This window comes from Brachyhypopomus gauderio, chromosome 1 (assembly GCF_052324685.1).
Source record: "Brachyhypopomus gauderio isolate BG-103 chromosome 1, BGAUD_0.2, whole genome shotgun sequence".
NCBI lineage: Eukaryota > Metazoa > Chordata > Actinopteri > Gymnotiformes > Hypopomidae > Brachyhypopomus > Brachyhypopomus gauderio.
Window position 1 is genome coordinate 14,859,446 of NC_135211.1, and position 26,125 is coordinate 14,885,570.

The following is a 26,125-nucleotide window of genomic DNA, read 5'->3' on the forward strand; positions in this document are numbered from 1 at the left end:
AAGAAAGGTGATTTAAGTGACTTTGAACGTGGCATGGTTGTTGGTGCCAGACAGGCTGGTCTGAGTATTTCAGAAACTACTGATCTACTGGGATTTTCACGCACAACCATCTCTAGAGCTTACAGAAAATGGTCAGAAAAAGAGAAAATATCCAGTGAGTGGCAGTTCTGTGGCCATAAATGCCTTGTTGATGTCAGAGGTCAGAGGAGAATGGCCAGACTAGTTCAAGCTGATAAAACAGCAGCAGTAACTCAAATAATCAATTGTTACAACCGAGGCATGCAGGAGAGCATCTCTGAATGCACAACATGTTGAACCTTGAGGTGGATGGGCTACAGCAGCAGAAGACCACACCGGGTGTCACTCCTGTTAAGAACAGGAAACTGAGGCTAAAATTCATACAGGCTCACCAAAATTGTACAATAGAAGAGTGGAACAATGTTGCCTGGTCTGATGAGTCTCAATTTCTGCTGTACCATTCGCATGGTAGGGTCAGAATTTGGCATCAACAACATAAAAGCATGGATCCATCCTGCCTTGTATCAACGGTTCAGGCTGGTGGTTGTGGTGCAATGGTGTGGGGGATATTTTCCTGGCACACTTTGGGCCCATTAGTACTAATTGAGCATCGTGTCAATGCCACAGCCTACCTGAGTATTGTTGCTGACCATGTCCATCCCTTTATGACCACAGTGAACCCATCTTCTGATGGCTACTTCCAGCAGGATAACGCACCATGTCATAAAACGCGAATCATCTCAGACTGGTTTCTTGAACACGACAATGAGTTCACTGTACACGAACGGCCTCCACAGTCACCAGATCTCAATCCAGTAGAGCAACTTTGGGATGTGGTGGAACGGGAGATTCACATCATGGATGTGCAGCCGACAAATCTGCAGCAACTGCGTGATGCTCTCATGTCAATATGGACCAGAGTCTCTGAGGAATCTTTCCAGTACCTTGTTGAATCTATGCCAGGATTCGAAGGATTAAGGCAGTTCTGAAGACAAAAGGGGGTCCAACCCGGTACTAGCAAGGTGTACCTAATGAAGTGGCCAGTGAGTGTATGCGTCTATGTATGTGTTTTAGCAGTCATGTGCCTTTTTCAGCAATAAAAATTCTCTCAACACTTCATCTAAACTTCTGTTTTTGTACATGTGCATGAACGCATGTGTATGTGTGTGTATACAAGCAACTATTTAACAGATTTAAAAACCTGGTGTATGTGTATGCACACGCACTGATTCCAAGTGTGTTGTGTTGTGCTGTTTGTTGCCAGTTTAACAAATGCCATCTGTCCGTAACGCTCCTGCTCCATGTGGTCCCGTGCCCGGAGTCAAGCGGCTCGAGCTGATTGGCCAGCTTCTCCCCCTTGTGCCATTTACAGACAGACTGGAGTTCTATGCAGTGTAAAAAAAACGGCCGGTGCCGAAATTACCACGGAGAGAGACAGACGGACCGCGTCCCCGGCAACCGTCCGGGCCTCACGGCCGTGCCATCTTGCATTAAACGAAGAACGGGCTTTGATGGATTGTCGTCGTGTCACGGATAGTTCACGTTCGTTGAATCACTGATAACAAGTGAGTGAAAAAAATAGCGTCGACGTTCGATGTGGGACGGTGGGGACGGTGCCCACGTGACTTGGCGCACCTGTGCGGTAGTTTGCCTTTGGGCGTGTGAGTGTGTGTTCTGCGGTGCCATGTGGCACAAGAGTCGTGAGAGTGGAGTGAATGATTGCGGCTAGGTGCAGGGCCCGTTCCTATTGTGTGGTTGCTTAGACACCGTCACCATGGCAACATGCTCCTGCACAGTAATAATAAAAAAAAAAGAAAAAAAAGAGTGGGGAGGGGTGTGTGTGTTGGGGGGGGGGGGGGGGGGGATGACTAGAATGAAAAAAACAAGAGATCAGCATCCGTAGAGCTGGCGTCCCCCTAACTACTGCTGCAGCCTAAATCCTCCATAATGGCTAGAGCAGAATGGGAGGTCATAACTTGTGAATAATGCAGGATGCTTTTCATGTTTTCATGTCATAGTATGACACTACTTCTCTCTGTCTGTTTCTCTGTCTCTATGTCTGTCTCTCTCTCTCTCTCTCTCTCTCTCTCTCTCTCTCTCTCTCTCTCTCACACACACACACACACACACACACACAAACACACACATACACACACTCTCGTGCTGTGTGATGACTCACTGCTATCTTTCCTTACTGATAGTGACATCCTTATTCACCCAGTTCGTTCAGTTCGGCACCTGTCACAGTCTCTCTTCATCACGACGGTGAGATAATGCAATTATCTGCACTCCATTCTCTCAGATTTATTTTCTTTTCTGAACACCTAAAGCTAAATTAGTTTGACAAATGAGAACCGAAATGCTGTTGAATTGTTAATGCACCCAGAAATTGTGCTATTCATTATGTACTTATGTATAAATAGTCATTATCAACCAGGGGGTTCACTGGCTGGCAGGCATGTTCTTTTCACTGGCTGACAGGCACAAACTGGCTCTGACAGGCACTTTCTAGGTCCATTCATTGGTTCTGAAATAGACTCATCTTTTTTTAAGAATGGGTACATTTACACACGTGAGACTGTTCAAGTGAAAATGGGATGCTCCATTTATAGGCACAGTAGCGGTAACTGGTAGAGTGCTGTGGGCAACAACGCTGACTCCCCTGTGGAGGACTGGATTTCAACCCCCATCTGGTGCATGTGCTCGGTGTTATACCAATAACTGTCCTTGGGCAAGCCTTCTAATGCTACACTCACCTACCTGTAGCGTTGCTGAAATATGTACGTTGCTCTGGATTAGAGCGTCTGTCAAATGTGTCAAATGCACGTGGGGTACCTGTGGTTAGCCTGATTGTGCGCACACTTCATTTGGAATACCTGCTTCACTTTTAGCAGCCATGAAGTGTGTGTGTGTGTGTGTGTGTGTGTGTGTGTCTAGAAATCTAGAGCACACCCATTTGTATGGGTACATATGCAGTATAATTATCTGTTCAGCAGCCTGGGGGTGGGGAAATCCCCTTTGAGCCACTCTGATACACACTAACGAAATGCCTCTCACTGAGTATGATGAAGATTAACCAGTGTCACCCCTCGCTCCCTCTCTCTTCTCCTCTCTCTCTCTCTCGCTCTCTCTCCAGACAGTCTCTGAGTACCAGTGAAGGTACTTGTCTGCTCTTCCTCTCGTTACAAACCCCTCACTCACAAGAAGCCGAGCAGAACAGGTACGACCTGCTGATTATTCTCCTCTCACTGAGACAGAGTGGAGTGGCACCGGCCAGTGAACGTGCACCAATAGCACTTGAAGGATCGGTGAGATCAGACACAGCCGTCTCTGGACTAATGACAGCACAGCAGCAGGAACACAGGTATCAGATGGATGGAATGGAACAAATAAGCTTGGCAGTCCTGCATTTGATCACTGCTGACTAAAGCTGCCCCTCAGGGACAGGAGTAGCTAGCCAAAGGTTTAGGGATCGTGCCCTGACATTGTCAAACTACTAGTTTGGGCCCCTGAGCAAGGCCATTAACACTGAGTTGTACTTGGTTGTAATTGTAAGCTTATTCAGATCAAAGTGTTGAGTAGATGTAACCCTGCATGGGGTCGAGCCCCAAAGACACATAGGTGTGGCATCACCTCTAGTGTGCTCAATCTCAGGGCCAAACCCAGCACTGCATAGTATCAAGCTGCTTACTGCTTCAATGGCAAAAAGCTGGAACATTTTGAACACCCACACGTGTTGGTTTGAAATTTATATCAAACATTTAAACCTGTTTGATATTTTTTTTATTATTTTTGTGCACAAGAAGACTTTGAAAGAGGAAATATTTCCAGCGTTTTCACTAACAGCTCACCATAGCAACAAGCAGGAACCAGCAGTTTTGAGTAAATTGGGGCCCAGGTTTTATTTGCTGACCAATGTTTTTTGTTCGTACCATTAAATGTAATTTTGGGTTTGGCCAATTTTTTTGAAAAAATAAAGGGGGGGGGGGGGGGGCGTAGCATATAACTCCTTGAGGTCAAACAAACCCAAAACAGCTTCATGGGTATATGATGCTGCCACTAATGAGGAAGAGGAGGGAGGAGAGTCGAGTAAATGACCGAAGGTCCCGGGACTGCTACAGTGGTATGAGGACAGGGCTCGGGTGCCATTATCGACTGCATTACCTCATGAACACTCATCCACCACAGAGTCACAGAAGCCACGCTCAGTGACACAGAGAATCAATTGGATCAATCTGGCGTGGATCTATGCTAGAGCCCAATGAGTGTGCTAAGGGCTTACCTTAGGAGTTCAGTTCACCTTCAAATGTGCCAGAGTAGGACATTTCACAGCTTTAAAAAAAGGTGTGCGGTGTGATGTGGAGCAAGGCTCCGCACCGTGTGTGTGTGCGTGTGTGTGTGTGTATGTGTGTGTGTGAGTGTGTGGATAGAATGGAAGAATGCTGAATGGCTGGTTTTGGAATGCTGCCCAAGGTTGGTGTGCTGCAGTTGCCTGGTTTGATTTGGTAAGTGAGAAAAATGTTGCATTCAGTCCACAAGTGTGACAGCAGGTATCATGCTGAGAGAACAGGGGAGACAGTGGGCGGGGCAGGAAGGAGGGGGGGAGGGGGGGGGAGCAGGGTCAGTCTCATTCCTAGCCTAAGGCTATTCAGCCCGCTCTCTTTTCAGATGGACATGCCCCTGAAGGGTTTCCTACCTGCTCGGTTCATTTCTAAAACCTCGTCCTGGGCGGCCAGCGGGCACGTGTCGCTCTGCGTGCTGTGATGGGGCGAGTTCACGCCCGACTTACAGAAGTTGGGCGATCCCAGCTGTGGTGCACGGGGGATATGCTTGTTCTTTTTACGTGGCAGCTTCTGCTTGGCCATGGCCAGCGAGTAGTACATCCCAAAGTTGTTGACGATGACGGGCACGGGCATGGCGATGGTCAGCACGCCGGCCAGGGCGCACAGGGCGCCCACCAGCATCCCCGACCACGTCTGCGGGTACATGTCCCCGTAGCCCAGCGTGGTCATGGTGACCACGGCCCACCAGAAGCCGATGGGGATGTTCTTGAAGTGCGTGTGCTCGCTGGCTCGCGGGTCGTTGGGCTTGGCGCCGATGCGCTCGGCGTAGTAGATCATGGTGGCGAAGATGAGCACGCCCAGGGCGAGGAAGATGATGAGGAGGAGGAACTCGTTGGTGCTGGCGCGGAGCGTGTGGCCCAGCACGCGCAGGCCCACGAAGTGGCGCGTGAGCTTGAAGATCCGCAGGATCCGGACGAAGCGCACCACACGCAGGAAGCCCAGCACGTCCTTGGCCTCCTTGGACGACAGGCCGCTCAGGCCCACCTCCAGGTAGAAGGGCAGGATGGCCACGAAGTCGATGATGTTGAGCGTGTTCTTCACAAACTTTTTTTTGTCGGGGCAGAAGGTGATGCGCATGAGGAACTCAAAGGTGAACCACACCACACACACGCCCTCGATGTAAGTGAGATAGACCTCGGTCTCGGTTTCCTGGTAGACGCGTGTGCTGTTGTCTACCGGGTCGATGTCTGTGCGGTTGATGATGGGGTTGAAGGCCTCATGTGTCTCCAGGCAGAATGTGGTTATAGACACCAGGATGAAGAACAGAGAGGCAAACGCCACCCACTGCAGGACAGAGAGAGAGAGAGAGAGAGAGAGAGAGAGAGAGAGAGAGAGAGAGAGAAAGCAGAATTGAAGAATTGAAGAAGGAAGCTCATTAAGCGTGCACTGATCCAGTCCAACACTGACTAAATGACAGTTTAATCACTTGACTAGATTTTCTTCTGTTTTCACAGTCTGGTAAATTTTGACAAGTATGAACATAAAACCTTCAAAATGCTTTTGATTAGCAAGAACCCCACAGCCTAGAGTGACACTGCTACTGCTCAGCTTAAGCCTGTGCTATAGCGTCTAATACCTTATAGCTTGACCGAAACACATGCATACTTGTTCACCAGTCAATACCTCATTTAATTTGTTATAAATAGAAACAGCTCTTTACAGGAATGAAGCTAGGTGGAGCCAAGTCAGGAAGCTATTATCTCGTAAAGAAATCCATCATTATTATGCCAGGCCTCCTGCACCCTCATTGGTGTTCACTGTTTATCTGTACGTCTGTTTGTTTTTGTTGTTCCTTTTGCATTGTCATTTTTGCAACAAATAATTCATCTTAATTGCCATTTGGGGCTCAACACACATTTTTATAATGAACCTTTAAAGATTTATTACTACATCTTTGTGCTTTTAGAACCTAAAAGTTGCAGTATTGAAAGTGCAGTGTAGGTCATTGCTTTTAATGGGGTGCCACTTGATCTAACCAGCATCATACAGCCAGCCCCAGAGAGGTCCTGGGATGCTGCTCTCTAATGGAGTGGACCAAAGCTACCACTCTCCCTATATATAACCCTGAGGTCATATTTCCAGCAAAGACAAAGATGTCTGTTTAAAATATGACATCTCAGGCATCTCTCGTCCTATGTTTATGATGAGGGTACTTCGGTGGTGTATAGCTGAAAATACTCTCGGTTCTGGTAATGACTGCTTAAGCTCCTTCAGCATTCCAGAGCTCACGTTATCCCAGTGGCATCCCGGTACCTGAATGTGGCCACAGTTGGACAATTTAGTCTAGCGACAGCATCGGAAGGTGGGCGTGGTGATTAAGTGTAGCTCCACTTATGACTACTCTATTATTAGGTCAGGGGTGTGGCCAGGGGTGTGTTCAGGGGTGTGGTCAGCTAGCCTTCAAATAGAAAACTCTGTTTAAAATGGTAATAATAATATTTTATTTATAACGCACTTTATATTTCAGAGAAATCTCAGAGTGCTAGATCAGTACCAGTACCAGTGATCAGTACCAGACATTCAGGGTTTTGCTTTCTGCAACCTCTGGTGGAAACGTACACAGGAACACATCAGTACTGGACATGGTGATTCATGACTTTGTCCCCTAAGCCCCTTAATGTCTTTTAGAAGGGCATACTGCATAAATGTTTAATTACTGCTACTGTTGTTACAGGCAGTTCTGCATGTAACATGGTATGAATGCATTCAAATATTTAGCAACATCTTAATATATCCCACTGATGTGAATATGTCACTATACCAACATCTGTGACCTTATAATATATATTATAAATTATTTTTTATGTTAGATTTACACTGCAGTCATACCATTGTACAAATATATAAAATATTCATTTTTTTATTCAATTATCATTTTTTAAAGGATACTGAATCATTTTTAATAGAAGATGCATTAAATAAAAACAGGCCCTTACTTCCTGATGACTGTGTGTATTTGGAGCATCAGACTCTTAGTAGCTGTGATGCACTCTACACATGTATTTTAGATGACAACTTAAAAGGCACTCAAATGGATAAACCCTTAATCAGCCACTGACAGACAGTACCTCTATATTTGGATCCCTTGAAAAGCCAGAGCTGGAGACTGGGCCCCAGTAGATGTGACTGGGCCCCAGTAGATGTGACTGGATGTGAATTCTTTGTAAGCCTCATAAGACAGCTGCGTAAACCTACCATCTGTAGTAGCCTTCGCTCAGGGATTGGAGCCGTTTTAGGGCCTTTCTGTCTTTGTCTTCTGTCATTATACAGAAATAATGTGCTTCTACAAATACACAAATTATTTGACACATGATTTGCTGTACAAATGCAAATGCAAATGCAAATTACTAACGTGCATAATACAAGTCGCCTGTAACAAATGTAAAATATAAAAATGTAGAATTTGGTACTTTCCCAAATGCATAATGTACATATATACCACCAATGCATATTGAGTTTGCTGTAATAGACTTCTCATTTGTCTAGTCAAATGGCCTCCGTTTTCCATTTCTCCTTTTAAATAAAAACAATGGACACATTAGTGTAAAATAACAAAGACTCTGGTCTAGAGTGATTCAGAGAGGCAGATGTTCCTTTGAGGTACCCTTAAACTTCAAGGCTTTCTCTCTCGCTCTCTCTTTCTCTGTCTATCTCTCTCTGTCTCTGTCTGTCTGTCTGTCTCTCTCTCTCTCTCTCTCTCTCTCTCTCTCTCTCTTTCTGTGAAGCATCAAACAGTGGTTAAAATGAGCCCTTAGGATTAAATGGCCTCTGTTTGATCTTATGGAAAGAAATCCAATGATTCATCACATCAGTCTTCTTACATATTTTATTTATCTACATTTCATTCTACCAACTGCATTGTATGATAAACACTCAGGGCAAAATTGATCCTTACTCAGCAAAAATTCTAGTGTTTAACTGATGTTGAACTGGTGTTGAACTGGGAGTAGCTGGACTTACATAAACGCTGTGGGTGTTAATTCAGCTTCAGGGTTTTAGCTGTGCCGAGCTGCTTCCTCAGAATTACAGCATGCTGTACCTTGCAGTACATTTCAAAACAATTTCTGCAGTGTGCTCTCCTCAGTCCCCCCACAGCGTGTCCTCACGTGCTTCACACGTGAGCAGCACAGCCACGTGCACAGACTCCTACACGTGTCGGCACCAAGCAAGACAAAACACTTGTGCACCCCCAGCGTCACAGATTACAGCCTCACAGATTACAGACTACGTTCAGCGTGACAGGACCATGTCAGCAGATGCAGGACCCTGGATCTAGTAGCACAAGTGTCCGTTGTGCAAAGAGCCTCTTCACTTCACCTTCGACCCAATAATCCCTTAGTATAAACTAGTCAAACTGCTTTGAAACTTTAGCATTTGTAAAACTGTGGAATTTGTAAATCTGGTATAAACATGTTAAGCACTACATGTGCAGCATCAATCAGCAATCAGTCCATCTTAGTGCATTAACAATGCATGGCTGAACCCCAGAGACATGACCTGTGACCGCTGGAGTGTGGTATTGACCTGGTGTTGTCTCCAAACAGCGGTCAGTACGAGCTCACCACACAATTGGCCTCCATCCAATTTAATGTGCAAATAAATAGGTATTGTTCTTCATGAAAGTAAAATTCGATTTTGTTGTTGTTTTTTTATTTCCTTTTAAAATGCACCTGAATTGTGGTTACAGAAGCAGGGATTAGTAATTAGTACAATCAGAGGTTGATACAGCTATGTGTACCTTTTCTACCTCTCCAGTTAGTGACCTGGTGCAGCCTTTCAATTGCATTATAACATTTGTAAATCTGTCCCTGGTGTTGTAGTGCTCACATGAAACAGGCAGGCACATACACATACACACTCAGCCGCCCACCCACACACATACACACACAAACACACACGCACCAATAAACCAAGAATATTACTGCTATAATAAATCTGACACGTGTGATGACTTCCTGTCTACTGTATTAAAACAATACACACTCAAGTCTCTGAGGAACTATCCTCTTAGAAACAGAAATAGTGAAAGTCCCTAAAGACAACACGAGGCTTAGTTGTCTGACTGTCTGTGCTGCAGGTGTACTGCTAACATTACAGGGGTGGGGAGGGTGGGGGGTTCAAGTGCCTCAAAAACAGTAGAGCCTCCACCCTCCTCTCCTTCACATCACGTCTCTCTGTCTCTCCCTTTTTCTCTCACTCTACCTCGCTTCCTGTAGATGAAAGCCTGTCACGTTCTCTTATGTAACCCAGCCTTGCCTCGCTCCCACATTTGGGGATCTGTGTGCATTTCCGCATTGCCGCGACGCTCTTTTAGATGCACGGATGGACCCGACTGTACACAGCCTCACCAGCAGCTGTGCGAGTTGATGCCGGCGCTCTGCTTGTTTTAGTGCATGAGAGGAGAGAAACATCAAAGTCCTGTGGCTGTGAGAGACACTGACAGACGGCCCGTGAGGTCGCCCTTTGATGCTTGTCCTTTAGGCATGGCCGCTCGTATTAATCCCGCGGCGGGTCACCCCTGCGGGGACACGAGCTTGTGTCTCTGGCCTAGAAGGCTGTCAAAGGGGAGGTCAGAGGTCAAGCCACTGGAGACCAGTGTTGCCCTTTCAGAAATGTCACAGGTCACGCTTCTTTTTAGAGTGGAGGAAGATGAAACTCATGCGGTCGTGGAGGGCTTTAAAGAAGGAGCCAGCGGCACCTGACTGGTTCTAAAATGCCACGCAAGCACTTCACCAAGGGCCAGTAGCACAGGGGCATCTTTGAACGAACATCCTCCCTTGCATAATAAGCCCCTAGCGCATTCACTGTGCTGAGGCGAGCCCCAGTGAGAACAAACCGAGCTGTAGTAAAACATATATGAACAACCCGCAGTAAGGATCTGCTGAGCCAACAAGTCTTCAGTGCAAGTAAGTTTGCTTGTTAAAAAAGAAGACATTACAAAAGTATAATATGCAATTCAGGCCGAGGAATTAAAAGATAAGATTATTCCATCATTACATATATGAAACTTTCTCTTGTCTATTGTTCAAATAGTGTCTTTTTAGACATCAGTATTCTACATGACATTTTTTCAAAATAAGAAATATGTTATAGTAAGATGGAAGTTCCCTGTCTTTGGAGTCTCAATTCATCCTTTACTATGGTTGGTGCATAATGGCACTATTACCCACATATGTGTTCAATATCATAACAGACTTGCACTGTTATATCAGTGTATGAGCTGCATCTTTTAAACATTACCAAGCTCATCTGGGTCCAGTATGTTTTCAATGCATATTTTAGAGTCTTGTACAATCTATTGCGGAGATAATGTGTTAGTTGTAACAGGCAAATTCAAAGGCCAGAGGTAGCTGAACAGGATGCTTTCGACAGCACTTTACACATAAGAATTCATGATACTGAATCCATGCACCCAAATTGCATTAGTTTACAATAATTCTTAAATGTATTCCACTCAACCGTGATTCCACTGCCTAGCCCGTCAGCGAGGACGGCATGTGTACAGACAGAGGGCCCATAATGCATCTGTCCATTACACACGGGTATTACTTTCTTAATCTAGAGTGAGCTTTCAGTCAGGTTTCCTTTCTAGTCTGCTGATAAGAAATTAATATGAAAACAGCCGTGTCCACTTACTGAGCTGGCAAAGGGGGCCATGTGCAAAAGAGTGCAGTAGGCCTTTGGATTGGACAGATAGGGCAGAGAGAGAGCTGAAGAGAAGACTGCACCGGCACTGTACACCACAGCTGTTTCTAATGCAATAAGCAAACAATGTATCAGGATTGATCAGTGAGGCCCGTGTGGTCAAAAACGTTTTACCACATGTAAGCATTATATTCACAGGCCTTGGCTTTGATTACACTCAACTTTCAATCAGAAGAAAGAGTCAATATCTGTGAGTCAGTATTTTCGCATTCTCTCTGCTTTTTCCTTCCGGTGGCTTCAACCCTACACCAAGCCTCTCCTCTTCCTCCGCCAACCCCACCCACTCTCCTCCACCCATACACTGCGCAGACCTTTTCATAAAGCCCTAATGATGCTCACGCATTTGGCTCTAAGTGTGTGGTCAGAAGGGCAGGCGTCTGGAAGACATCACAGGAGATGAAAGACGAACCAGAGAACGTGTGCGATCTGCTGCTGGGCTTTCCTGGCATCCACAACCGTCTTGGTGTCTGGCAGCAGGAGTTGTGAAAATCAAGTGGTTCTACTCCCGCCATGAGTTTACTGCCACGCTTCTTGACCAGGGGCTTGACACTGTGATTTTGCCACCACTCAATTATCACTGAATTAGTACTTGCTCACAAAGTGATTATGTGGTGGTCACTGGCAATAACATTGCCTGCAAATTTTCCTTGATAACAGGGTTTTTGCTCATCTAGTGATTTCCCTCTCTGACAACAAATAAATAAAAATGTACGATTCCATTTCTTTTGCTCTATGACGGAAGGCTAAATGCAGTGTACAAACAGATGACCATACAAAGATCCCCATATATACATCTTCATCTAGGGCAGGCCTAGGGCATTGTGGGGTACCACTGTCACGTAAGCCTGGCACGCACGTCAGAATCCCGAGAGTCCTGGCAAGGGCCTGTGTGGAGCAGTTGCCCTGACCATGTGCGACAACACTGTCCCCACTGTGGGGCAGCAGGGAGCTTGCTATGGTCACCTCCACCCACACTGATACTGCATATGCGTCATCGTATGGAGACACAAACACACACACACACACACACACACACACACACTAGCCTTACACACACTACAGCCCTTTCCCTTACGGTACACAAGAGACCTCTTACAAAGAACAGTACCAGGAGGTACACGCAGCCACAAGACAACTGACACTGTGTGCGAGTGTAGAATACAACCCCAGTCCCAGCAGGTGCCTACACAGGAGACACTCTTACGAACGTCACCTTGACACCCAGGGAAGAACAAAACTCCACCAGCCTGGTGAACCTCTTCCGCATGAAAATAACTTTTGACAGAACGCTGCTAGATTGCATGGTGAATCTCCCAGCAGGGTATCCAGGTTTGCTTGGTGTTGGTAAAATCTAGACTCCCTGATGCATGCTTGACAAATGAAAATCCTCAGAGATATTAACGATGAGAAACAACCTCAAAAGATTTTTCGGTTCTTTCTTACCTCTTTCACGTCACTTTACCTGTACACTAGTGTGCCCTTCCCAAATTTTTGAAGGTACACAGAACCTGCACAGACCCAATATTATCACAGTCACCAGCATGCTGGCACACCCCAGGCAGACCTTTACTTTGTGGGTGTAAGTCTAGAGCTCATATTCACTTTCCATTGGTGAAGGGAGACGCTTGCAGTTTTTCGGCCTGCATACAGTCAGATCAACTGGAACAAAACATTGAAAACCATATTAAAGGGGATGGGTGAAGGAGAATAGATCTGCTTCACGCCCGACACCCAGCTGTCCTGATCCCACCTGTATACATATTCATTTCAGTGTACACCTGTACGTGGACTGACTATATCACACTCACAATATTGCTATATCTTTTAGCTTGGGATCTGCCTCATGCAATGGCAAATATTTGCACACGACTTGGAGCGTTTGCATGTAAGCGGTGATCTGACAGCTGTGTGGCATCACGTTACTTTAATTACTATGTTTTTGCTTGGCCGCCGGAGAAGGAGCCAGTTTCCATGGTAACTCATCAACAACTCTCACTTCGGTGCCCCATTCGTCTGTTCGTCCAGTTAAGCCGCACAAACTACAATCCTCGCGCTGTAGAGTCGCCATGCTGGGAGTGTTGTGCACCTCCTCAGTTACTCTCCTTCTGCACATCCTGCCACCAGTACTCCACATGTGCTTTACGTTAGGGACCGTGTACATTGTTCTATTCTGGGATCTGCCGTTAGGGAGCACGCTTCCAGACAAGCTTCGGGTTTTGCTTGACTATGTGAGTGACCTTAAAGTCAATGTTAATGATGCAGCAACACGTTTCAGAGCCTAATTCACATGTTTCCAGTGAGTAGGCGAATTCAGGACCTGACAGGTGATCATTCACAGACTAAATCACCACCGATTTTTGGGGCCTCAGGGGAAGGCTTAGTCCACAGCTTCTCATCGGTGTCAGATATACTGCGTGTCTGTAGTTCACACAGCCTGTATCAAGAAATAACTCTTCAGACAAGCACCTTCCGATCCTTGGCCACGCCTACCCGAGCTGTTCCCAAAGCTGCATCCTTTAAACAAACTTCACCAGCCTGGCACCGCAAGTCTTAGCCTCTACGGGTGCCCCAGTTTGAGTGTCTGACGTCCAGGCTCCCGACTGGGTTGCACCGAATCTATTCACAGCTGCTGCCTTCTCTCTGGAGGCACTGCCCCGCTGCTTTTTAAAGGGGTTGTCCTGCTCCACTTACTGCTCCCTAGGCAGACCCGGGGGAGGGGGGGACACATAGGTGGGGGTTGACATAATTAGGAAGATTCGGGTGACGTTATTGAAAGGGGCTCGGTCTGTCTGCTCAGCGTCGCGGTGTAAGACAAGGGGAGGGGAAATGAATGGTGCACTAAGGTGTGCAGGTGTCTACATGCTTAGACTTGTCTATATGTATAATCATTTATGAGCAAGATGTGAATCAGTTCAATGTGTGTGGGGGTGTGTGTGAGGGTGTGTGTGGGGTTGTGTGTGGATGAGCGTGTGTACGCACATGTGTTTTGTCCGAACTGTCATGTTACCTCTAAAGAGTTCATAGCAGAATATGTTCAAATGTGCTCTGCAGGAGTGCTTACATACATTTATGACACCGCATGTCAGAATTAATCTGGTAAACCTCATTATGTCTGTACATCCCCATACACTGTTTACATAAGTCAAAAGTACACAACATACATAACTTCTGTATCAAGAAGCCAGATGACATGTGAGTACAATTCTGTACAATTTGTTCTATTATATCAAGCTGAATGTCACATACACACTTGCTGTATATCAGTAGAAACTTACATATTACAAATTATAAGAATATAACAGAAGACGTTGTGGGAAGAACAGATCCCAGGTTTCCAGTGTACCCTGCTGTTTCTCTCTTCCTTGGTGAGAAGATCACTGTCAATGAAACAGACGAAAGGTTAGCGAGCGTGCAGTCTAAGTAATGGGAACCCTCCCTATCCTTCTCCATTAATTAACAGGGCCTGGTCCTCGCCCTGTTTCTGCAGCCTAATTAATGCTAATCGCGCCAAGCTCCCTACAGGGACGAGCTCTGCTCAGCATTCAGAGAGCAAGAGAATCCTTGTTACTCCACACAAACTCTTGCTGCAGCAATAGCCAGATAGAGAGCACAAATTCCAGGCGGGATGTACAGTTGTCTATGCTGTGATATCTGGCCACGCCCTCTGCACACGCCTTCTAATTTGTCTAGACATCATTCACTACAGACAAGATGGGAACCCACTAAAAAGAGAAAGTGATGCAACTAAGGCAGTTTATTAGTCACTGGAAGAAAAAGAGAAGAGAAACGTGAGAGAGAGAAACAGGGAAGAGGAAACAGACGGTCGCAAGACAAACAGGCCAAAAAAAGGCTCTATAAAATAAACATGAATCAGAGGTGAAAGAAGCTTTGCTCCCCCAATTATATCTGTTAGTTTTGTATATAAATAAAGCATTACGTAAAACTGCAGGCATGTGTAAAAATAATGGGTTAGAAAATGCATCATTGTCTTAATGCTATTTCCTTCCTGGCTTGACTTTCTAAAACAAAACTCTACACATTTCAGATATTACCAGTTTGCAACAGTCTGTGAATATTTATCTCAATATGTACCTCTATAAGCAATAAACACTATATGAACTGTGTACACTGTGCTGTTATCATTCCTAAAGTTTTGGAACTTCAATTACGATTATGTATAAATGTCTAAATATAGTTTTAGATTAGATTATAAGAATTTCTAAACGTCTAACCTTTGCTGTGTTTTTGTGTTTGAAGACTCAATATGAAAGCCGTCTTTCTTACAGAAGCAGATTTATAGCAGTTTTTTTATATCCCTATGTCATCCGTACATGTGATTCTAGCATCTTCTTCCCCCATGGGAAGCTGGACTGCTAAGCAAGTTCGTCGTGACAGCAGCAGATTGCTTTTCCTGTCTGTAATTCAGTGAGCTGTATGCCCTGACTGCATTTGTGATCAGTTCTTTGTGATGGGTCTCCTCCTCCCCACTGCTCCTCAACCCCTCCGTGGTCTCTATGGCAACCAAGAGCAGTCGGATGAGCCTAGGTTTTCGGAGCATCCGTCAGACCAGGCGGCCATTCAGATAAAAGTGTCCCCCGCCTCCCCCGTGCCTCCCTTCTGTCTCTCACACGGGGCTTTCAACTTACCCCTGCCTGTCCTCTGAAGTCCGTCCTGATAGTGTCTGGCAATTATTTCCTCTTCCTTTCTTCAGTTTGTTCTGTCACATGTGCAGTTTCACCTGATCTCAAGGTGCGGGTTCCTAACAAGTTACCAACAGCTGATGTGTGTTGCATTACTACTTGTTTCGAGATGACTGTTGTGCATTTTGACTTGTTACTGGTTATTTCTTAGGCCCTTAATGTCTTAATTGGTTTGTTTACAGGACGTGCCGAGTAAGGGATGGAGCACACGCCCTGGCAAGCCTGCCTTGAGGAAACCGTGGCCCAGCATGCATTGTGCTTCTGAGGCCTGGCACTGGTCACCCAGCTAAGGAGAGTCCTTGGAGGACACAGGTGATAATGTGCAAACTCTCTCTCTTCGCAGGTACAAGAACCAACTCCGCTGTGGAGTAAACACATACCTTTTCTCCCTGAAACAACACTGGAAACAGGAACAAACACCACAAACAAACACCAGCAACCCAGCAAACACTGCCAAAGACATGCTGAGAGTAACATTAGAACAATGTCATTTTCTGCATCTTACTTGGGGTACATTTTCATTTACTTTTAACTGGATTTTATCAGTCCACTTTCCCTTCTTCCAGCCCAAAGACATTTAAATAGGCTGGTTTAAACAACTTTAAACAACTGCTAATGTCGGTTTGAACATTAGAACAGAGTGCTACAAAGGCAGAGGGGATGACATATCTCTGTCCCTCCAGTCGATATTACCAGACATGCCCCAAGCCGTGGGACATCCCCAGAGCAGGAAGGCACTCCTGTCCTGGACTCGTCCCAGCTCACGTCCCCTATGCACAGGCAGACAGGTGCACTTGTGTATTGACCAGCAGATTTGGAGAGATTGTGACCAGCACAATCGCCCAGCGGTGCGTGTAATAGCCAGAACATGCTTGGGAGCAGAAATGTGATCGCGAAACAGAACAGTAACAAGATACCTGGTCTTGATAAAGGAGGTAATTGAACTCGTCTGGAGAGCAACAGTGAAAAACAAGAATAATGGGGAGAAATCTGTGACTATCAGTGATAAATAACGGCCACACTAAAATCTGCTGTTGCTCATGACCCAACAAAAATGGAGCGTTTTGATGTGAAACTGATAATGACCTTCCAGGGAAGTGCTTCATTAAGTACAACCATGAGTATGTTTCTGCAGCATTGCACGATTACCAGTGAGGAATAATAAATGTTTATTTGAAGGAGCTGGTAGTCTTCAGCCTTACCGCTCAGTAACCTCTGACATTCTAGCTCAGCATTTAGGAATTCAAGGGCACTTCTCATCTTCCTTGCTGTTCCTGTGGAAGTCAATTAGATTGTGATTCCATTATAGACTATAGCAAAAAGCTTATAGTTAAACATTTATGATCTCACGGCAGATTTAACCCAACGATATGCAAAGCATATTTTACACAGTGAGACAAGTGGACGAACCACTCGCTTTCTGTTGCTGCACAGTCACAAGGCGCAAAAATTCCGGCAAAGTTTGTCACGTTTTCTGGCACTCTGCATGAAAGAGCACGCGCAATTAATCAGTTTCATTTGGGCTCGAAAACCCGTTGCCACGGTAACGCATTCCCAAGACATATACTGGGGGAAAACGGCATCTCGTCTGCCAAGGACATGAATATATCAGGTGCCTGTGGGAGACCAACACAAACAGCTGCTAGATGAGCGCAGCACAGAGTCTTTTCTCCATTTCCCTCCGTCTCTGAAGCCGCGCGCATTGTTGTGCACGGGGTACCGCAGACATGGGTGTTTAGATAGTAATCCGTTCGGTCATATGACTCACGTTTTGATTAATTCAGATGCACGTCGCGGCAAGCTGCCGCTTCGTCTCACGTCTGATTCACTGATAATAACTCTTTAAAAGCTGAATCACTCCTAGCTGATTCAAGAACTACAGGCCAACCGTACACAACGCAGCATAGATATGTAATTCACAATGATTCAGCTGTAATGGACCTCTCCTGTCTCTTAGGCACATCAAGACACTTTAAATCGTTCTAACAAGGGCCATTGAAAATTTGCGACCATTAAGTTTCTATATTTAGATAACCCAGTCCCAGTCCTTCCAAATAGGAAGCGTGATTTACAACAAATTATGTTTAGTATAGAATTTTGTCAAGACTAAAATAAACTTGTAAACAGACAGACTGATCTTAATATGCATTTCTATGCATTTCAATATGCACTGCTATTGTGTTTGCTTGCATTGCATTATCTCTTATGCTCCGTTCCAGTAATTTATCAACCTCATTTATGTCCCCATCGACTGCCACCCTACTTTAATACTAATACATTACCAACGTTTCACAACGTCTGGTTAAGCAATGTAATTTTCTAGTAGCCTTGCCAAAAGAACAGTTTATGGCTTTATGACTTAAGTTCTTACAACTCTTGTTTTGATGACGTGTTTCCAAATAGCACTCTGCACACTATAATTTGATGTACGTTCTGTGAATTCGCACATGAAACATGGAGTAAATCTTGTTGTGATGAGTGTCTTGTTGGTTTTGGAATATATTCTTCGTTTTGTTCTATTGGATTGATTGTCTAATCACTTTCACCTGTCAGCTGGATTATGTCATTTTACATTCAGTGCAGGCTGTGTAAAAATAATCTGCTCTATATTAGTCAGCATGAGTAAAGCTTTAAGTGAATACTTTACAGCTGAGAAACGTTTTGACATAATAAATTATATGTTGGTTTTTTTGGCAAACCAGTAAAGTGTTTAATTCCAACTTTGTTTTTTAAAAGTATACAACCTATTGCTGAAATTGTCCTTCAACCAGTGTGCACCTGTTGTTGACAAACACAGATCTCTGAGAGCAAACATTAAGCTACCGTTACAAATTCATTTAATGTGAACATTTATCTCAGTTTGAACACAATTTTTTGGTTCACTAGGTTAAAGGAACTATTCAAAATGCCGTTGATTGTCAAAATTGTACCTGACCGAATGCATGCTTAGAAAGCATTTGTTGACTCTGCATTAATAAGCATCTTAACCCCCTCGAATCACATTTAAAATGGAAAAGACATATTCGTCTTTAATGACGCGTCGGATGTGTAGCTCAAAACAGCGTGGGTACATAAATAAAGAAAAGGCATTGCCGCGTGATGCATTCTCTTTAATCTCGCTCCCGAAGAGATTAATTTGTGTACGAGCACGCCCGCGGCTGGGGAGCGAGCTCACGTCGCGTTGCACAGCAGTATTGTAGGCGAGGAAGCTGTCGATCAAAGCAACACGACGCCTGGGCAGATTGCACGTTCTCTGCCTGTAATCGCCAGAATGTAAATGAAACATTTGAACTGCTCCGAAAAAGGAATCACGTTATAACGGGCTAAAATATAAATTCCACATAAAAGTGGAACAACCAGTTGCGCATAAAATGCGCTTTTCCTTGCATTATAGCAGGGTTCTCTATAAAACATGTTGTGTTTCATAACTTCACCGCAGCAGACAGGGATGATGTACTTTTTCAAGGAAACCCGAAAAGCTGAATAATTTAAGACACAACCAAAACTCGGAGGTATGGCGGTAGGAACAGACTTTACTTGTCCCTGTGTGAGACGTGTTATCACTCACCCTTGCATATTTAGAAGAATAAGGGTCCTCAAAGAGTGCCCAAACACGACGCTGCCAACGTTGCCATAATCCGCCGGGTTTTGCGTCAGGCGAGTCCCCCAGCGCCAATCTCTTGGTCATTTCCAGGTCCTCGTCTCCATCTCCAGGGTCGCCCAAGCCATCTCCTTCGGTCTCGTCATTACCCATCTCGGCGGGCCCCCCACCGAAACTGTCCAAGGCCTCCTCTGCCTCTCGGTGCTGGCGATAGGTCATCCAGCAGCATGGCTCCACATCTGTTTCATCAATGCCCCAGAATGCCAGTTCTTCCTCGTACAGCGGACCGCATACATCTGCTGGGCAGTGCAGCTTGCCAGTCCTGTAGTAGTTGAGGATGTGCGCAAAGACACCCGGGTGACGGTCAAAGAAAAACTCATCAATCTGGGCATCGTAATCAAAGTGGCTGTGGGCATCGGGCTCCGCGAGCCAGGCTAAACGAGTTCCCGGGAGAGTGCGCAGGGTGCTGCGGTAGGTCTGGTGTCGAATCCCTCCCACGTTAATCACAACACGGTCTTTCTCGTCGCCTTGGACCATCGCGTCGCTTAGGCATGTCTCGAACAAGGTCCAGTTATTACAACATGTGCGCAACGGTGGAATTAGTTTTTTACAAGTTCAACCATAATAAGACCAGAACATAAAATGTGCTCTTTGCGCACCTCTGAAATCTATGTTGAATTACGCATAGCTCGTGACAACTGTTTGGCTCACTACACCTTTCGCGGTGGTGATACCAAAATTACAAGGCTCTGTCCGATGGGCTGAAGGTAGCAAGAAACGAAAAGGCTCCAAATGCTAACCTCCCACGAAGACACGAACCGAGACTCCAAAAAGCAGGCTGTCCAAAATCATTATTATCCTCGTTTACAGATCCAGCAGAAGTGTCCGGATCACCGCAATGACAGCGTTCAGATGAAGTCGACGCTGCCGATGTGGCTGAGAAGGGACAGGTCCAGTCCGACGAGGCGCTCGCCTCTTCCGTTCCTCACACCCAGTGTAGTCTGTGATCGTCGCTCCTCTTCTCCTGTGTCAGAATCGCAGCCACATGCAGCCCTGTTGCCTACAGTCTCTGTCTCCTCAGGCACGCTGAGATGTCTACAGAGATCCTTGAGGATCACATTTGGGCGTTTTTTTTCCTAAACATTTTTTTTCGGTGTTCAATTTCATTATCTGTCCAAATACCAGTAAAACACAAAGTTTTAGTAAGCAAACAAGTTATCCCATCAACAATTTTTACCTCTTGATTGTGAAGCGGCGTCAAACTGTATGTGGCAGAGAAGGTATCCTTTCCATCTTACTGTGGAAAACGTGAGAATCCTTCAGTATTTATTCCTATCTGATCGCATAAAAGAGATATCTTGCTTGAAACGACCCTTTTTTCGCGTCTCTATCTCTCCGTGCTGTGCGCCGCAAGCACACGAGAGGCGAGGGGAGTCACTCCTGCGGAGTAACAACACCAGTTACCTATGGCTTCCACTGACGCGCATGCGCAATAGCTTAATGGAAAGAAATTCGGATAATTTCAGCACCAGGGAGAGCTCCACTCAAAACGACGGCTCAGACCGAGGCACTGTCGTCGCAAACACGAGAATGCGCTGAATCGCCCCGCGAATTCCATATTGAACATATCAGTTCACGTATTGCAATAAAATGGTCTATTAGTTGGAGTTGTTTAGTAGTTACCTCGTGCTGTTAATTTAGGCCACTTTAGGGTTAAATTTGATTTTTCATTTGGGTTTAGTAATTTGGCCTTGTGCTCTTTCAGGTGATTTACGACCTACCGACAAATAGTATTAGGATTTAAATGTAAGTGCAGAGGCGGTCTTTGCATAGAGGCGTGGCTAGGCAACTGCCTTGGGCCCCTCCCACTGCAGCCCACTGTAGGGCAAGTACCCATCGCTGCAGAATCAAAAGTCCAGGGGGTGGAGCTGGATCTTGATCCAACTCCTCCCACCGTCCATAGTTTCTTTTGGTCGGTCCAGGGGACGGAGCCCCCTCCTCCTACGTATCGCTTACGTTTTCCGAGCAGGAAATAGAAATCCAATTAATTAACCCTTTTACCGTTTAAAGATCAAAATGTTCTTTGAATGTTATTTAAATAACACAATACACATTTTTTTAAAGTTTACAAGAAAACGTAAAATTGGACAAGAATAATGGTCTGTGATTGCCAACATAATTTCTTAAATATGTAGGCTATTTCATTTTTTTTACCTTTAATAAAAAATACTTTTTTCGTTAGGACGGTACACTTCAGGTGTGCACTGCACAACTGAAAGCATCTGTCCTTTTTTCAAAACCGTGATATACATCTATAGATGGTTGGAAAAATATAAATAGCATTATATTAGTTGTGAAGTTTTTCAGTGAACTGGTTAATGAGGATCATGGCCGTTACATGCACACACTACTGAATAACAATACCTCTCATTAGGTGTATCTCAATTCAGGGGCTGCAGCCCACGAAGTGCGCATTTGTAGGCCGGTTATGTCACTGCGCCGCGACGAGGCTGTGCCAATTCGTGTACTCCTTCTTATGCGGCCGACGAATGTAGCCTTCAAAACCCCGAAAACGAAGGATGCATCTGAGTATCCTTCGCGTCCCACCATATCCCAGGATTCATTGCTCTATGAACAATAAACAGGCGGAGTCTAGTGTACGGGCCGAAGAATTCGTTTTTAAATGTCGGTATTTTTAAAATATGGACATTTATACTGCAATGAGATGCTAAATAACATGCCAGTTATTAATGATATTGCAGGTAAACCTGTGCTTTGAGTATTTACTAAAGAGTAAAGTTTATAAAAATACATTGAATTTTGTTATGAAGTTATACTTCCCGCCAAACATGTGAATACATGTTCAACGCATTTTCTTTTAGGCATTTGTGGGTGATGTGATATTTGTTGGACAGCGCGCTAACACGTATGTAACGTATGAAACAGGGCAGAGTGTGGTCACGCAAACATACGTCTTGCGAAGACTAGACTGTCTCATTTAACAGCCGTGAGATGCAGCCTACCCGGCCTTCGAAGTGTGTGGCCACCGTGGGCTGCGGTTTACGCGGTCTACGTAGGCTGCAGCCCCTGAATTGAGATGCAGCCAATGTGTCCATGCGGTACCGAACAGCACAACCATTACAAATTTTAAGTAACTACAGCAAACACGAATTAATTTAACAGTTTATGTCCAATATGAAGAACACAACATACATAAGTATTTAATACATCTGTATTCTGTTTAACTAACCGCTCGTCTTCTAACATCAGTTTTTACCGTCACTTACTTAGACACCTAGATTAGATCAATTTAACAGTGGTTGTTCGTGCAAACAGAAACAGTCAGATTTAGTATAATCACCAAAGGAAACTAGTTACTAGCATTAGCAAGATGAAAATTGGTTTATTATTAACCTACTTTCACATTCGTGATTGTTCACAAATGAACGTCATGTGAGTAAATAAGAATAGCGATTTAGGACGACAACGGTGATTTGGAATGGCTAATCTGATACAACTCTGCTTAGTGCAATTACTTCAGACCAATGAAAACACGATGGTGGATCTAAGATCCAGCTCCACCCCCTGGACTTTTGCTTCTGCAGCGACGGGTATCTCCTGTAGGGGCCCCCTGATTAGCTGACTTATTTCTCGCATATTAATGTTGATGGACCCCCTAGCTAAATTCGCCTTGAGCCCCCAAATTGCTAAGTCCGCCACTGTGTAATTGGAGTATAGATTTGTCTTAAATTGCATTGCACAGTTGTTCAAGACACACAAGACCGTCTTTTAAACGTCGTTTCTTGTTCTCTGTTCTCAGTTATGAATCGGCGATAAACTTAAGTTGTACTTAGATGAGAATGGGGTCTTTGCCCAGTGCTAAAGGGGAGCAATTAGGGCTGATTAAAGAGGCGCTCTTTCTCCTGAGCCTACTGTCTCGTGGGTATGCACTCATGGGTACCAGAGAAGTTTTCTGTGAGGACGTCGTGGAAGTAGGCTACGGCTTAGCTGGCCTTTGCGCTCACACACGGCAATTACTTAACAGTGACTGATTGATTTATGTCCTTAAGACATTCGAAAGTGTTGTTGGCCTCAAACGTAGGACAGCCTTTGAGCTGAGATTGTATGTTAGGTTTGCGGGACAAACTAACGGAAAACTACAACTCAGTATTCTTTGATCATCTCGTTTTCTAACACATTCGCACAGTCCAGTGTTAATTTAATATCATTCGCAAATGTACAACAGTTTACATCGAACTACAGCATATAACAAACCGTCATAAAAAGCCACCAATGATAACAGAGAAAACAACGTGTCTCAAGATATAGGCTGTGTTCGAAATAGACTACTACATACTGGATACTGCATACTGGACTCAGTATATACTGGATACTGCATACTGGTCCTCGTAGTAGTATGCAGTACAGTTTCCAGTATGCGACAAAAGCAAAGCACACTACGGGGATAGTACTGGAATATTTTGCGGAAGTAGTAGGTCATCCGGGTATGTTTCGCGTACTGGAAATTTTCATTTTGGTCACATACTGCATACGACATACTGATTTGGGGCTCGATCAGTATGCCAGTAGTATATAGTAGACTATTTCGAACACAGCCTACATCAAAATTATGTACCCGGAAATAGCGCAACAGCGCCATCTTATGGAAGCATGAACAACGAGATTTTTCTGAATAGCCTTTGCTTTACTACTAGTGTCAGTAGCGTGGATAATTTATTTGAGACATCTTTAAGTTTGCCTATAGAAAGTATCTCCGGGGGGGACTATAGAAGATGCCAAATTTTGCTTGAAATTGTTCATTTTCTCCACCATTCTCTTTTTTATTCTTAAATGTGCCATATTTTGTCAATTGTGATTTTTTTCACCGCAATCGAAAATTGTCCTCCGCTTTTTACCCATCTGTGCAGTCAGAACACACACACACACACTATTGATTACTAGGGGGCTGTGGATCACACGTGCCCAGAGCGGTGGGCAGCCCCAGCCCTTCGCCCGGGGAGCAGTTGGGGTTAGGTGCCTTGCTCAAGGGCACCTCAGTCATGGCCTCAGGTCTGGGAATAGAACCCACAACCCTCCGGTCACAAGACCAGTTCCCTACCACCAGGGCCGGCACCACGGGGGGGCGAATGGGGGCGTCGCCCCCTCAGGCGAGGTGTCCCGCCCCCTCAATGTAAAAAATAAGACCCATTTATTTCACAACAATCGCTACATGGTGCCCCCTCGCACTCCCCCCCCCCCCACCCCCCCCGGTCAACAACTTACGTTCGCCCCCCCTGAAATTTTCTGACGCCCCCTCACTGTATATGTTCTGGCGCCGGCCCTGCCTACCACGAGGCCATGACTGCCCCAGTGCGTGTGTGTGTATGTGTGTACAATTCATTAAGAAGGTGTCACAAATGTGCTATAGAAATAAAATCAAAAGAACTGATGATCAAATCAAACAATTATCATTATGAGATTTAATTCAAGATTGCAATGCATTCAATATTTAGCCTATCATAATATTTTGGTGATCATTTCAGCCATTGGTATATATAGTACAATGGCACAAATTTTGACTAGAAGATTATGAAATTTTTCAAGCAAGATAGTAAAAGCCGTGGTCATTTGATAAGACTAGCAAGGTACAGTGGGGAAAATAAGTATTTAGTCAGTCACCAATTGTGCAAGTTCTCCCACTTAAAAAGATGAGAGAGGCCTGTAATTGACATCATAGGTAGACCTCAACTATGAGAGACAAAATGTGAAAAAAAATTGAGAAAATCATTTTGTCTGACTTTTAAAGAATTTATTTGCAAATAATGGTGGAAAATAAGTATTTGGTCACCTACAAACAAGCAAGATTTCTGGCTGTTACAGACCTGTAACTTCTTTTTTAAGAGGCTCCTCTTTCCCCCACTCATTACCTGTATTAATGGCACCTGTTTGAAGTCGTTAACAGTATAAAAGACACCTGCCCACAACCTCAAACAGTCACACTCCAAACTCCACTATGGTGAAGACAAAAGAGCTGTCGGAGGACACCAGAAACCGAATTGTAGAACTGCACCAGGCTGGGAAGACTGAATCTGCAATAGGCAAGCAGCTTGGTGTGAAGAAATCTACTGTGGGAGCAATAATCAGAAAATGGAAGACCTACAAGACCACTACTAATCTCCCTCGATCTGGGGCTCCACGAAAGATCTGAGCCCATGGGGTCAAAATGATCACAAGAACGGTGTGGAAAAATCCCAGAACCACAAGGGGGGGATCTAGTGAATGACCTGCAGAAAGCTGGAACCAACGTTACAAAGGCTACCATCAGCAACACACTACGACGCCAGGGACTCAGATCTTGCAGTGCCAGACGTGTCCCCCTGCTTAAGCCAGTCCATATCCAGGCACGTCTGAAGTTTGCTAGAGAGCATTTGGATGTTCCAGAAAGAGTATTGGGAGACTGTCATATGGTCAGATGAAACCAAAGTAGAACTATTTGGTAAAAACACAACTCGTCGTGTTTGGAGGACAGTGAATGCTGAGTTGCATCCAAAGAACACCATACCAACTGTGAAGCATGGGGGTGGCAACATCATGCTTTGGGGCTGTTTCTCTGCAAAAGGACCAGGACCACTGGTCCGTGTACATGAAAGAATGAATGGGGCCATGTATTGTGAGATTTTGGGTGCAAACCTCCTTCCATCAGCAAGGGCAATGAAGATGAAACGTGGCTGGGTCTTTCAGCATGACAATGATCCCAA

The 26,125-nt window shown here is 44.9% G+C and overlaps 1 protein-coding gene across 5 annotated transcripts in view; it reads right to left on the bottom strand.

Annotated features, from left to right (window-relative positions):
• kcnc1a (potassium voltage-gated channel, Shaw-related subfamily, member 1a) overlaps window positions 1-20,842 on the bottom strand; it is a 32,253-nt gene extending 11,411 nt beyond the window's left edge. For 4 of the 5 annotated variants that reach the window (XM_076998512.1, XM_076998517.1, XM_076998522.1 and 1 more), the window contains exons 1-2: window positions 19,335-20,842; window positions 4,715-5,645 (exon numbers count right to left, since the gene is read on the bottom strand). In XM_076998512.1, coding sequence (XP_076854627.1) covers window positions 4,715-5,645; window positions 19,335-19,904 — 1,501 coding nt within the window. In that variant the 5' untranslated portion in view covers window positions 19,905-20,842. The remainder of the gene's footprint in view (window positions 1-4,714; window positions 5,646-19,334) is intronic. The other variant, XM_076998507.1, reaches the window with a different exon arrangement.
• Between the last annotated feature and the right edge of the window lie 5,283 nt (window positions 20,843-26,125).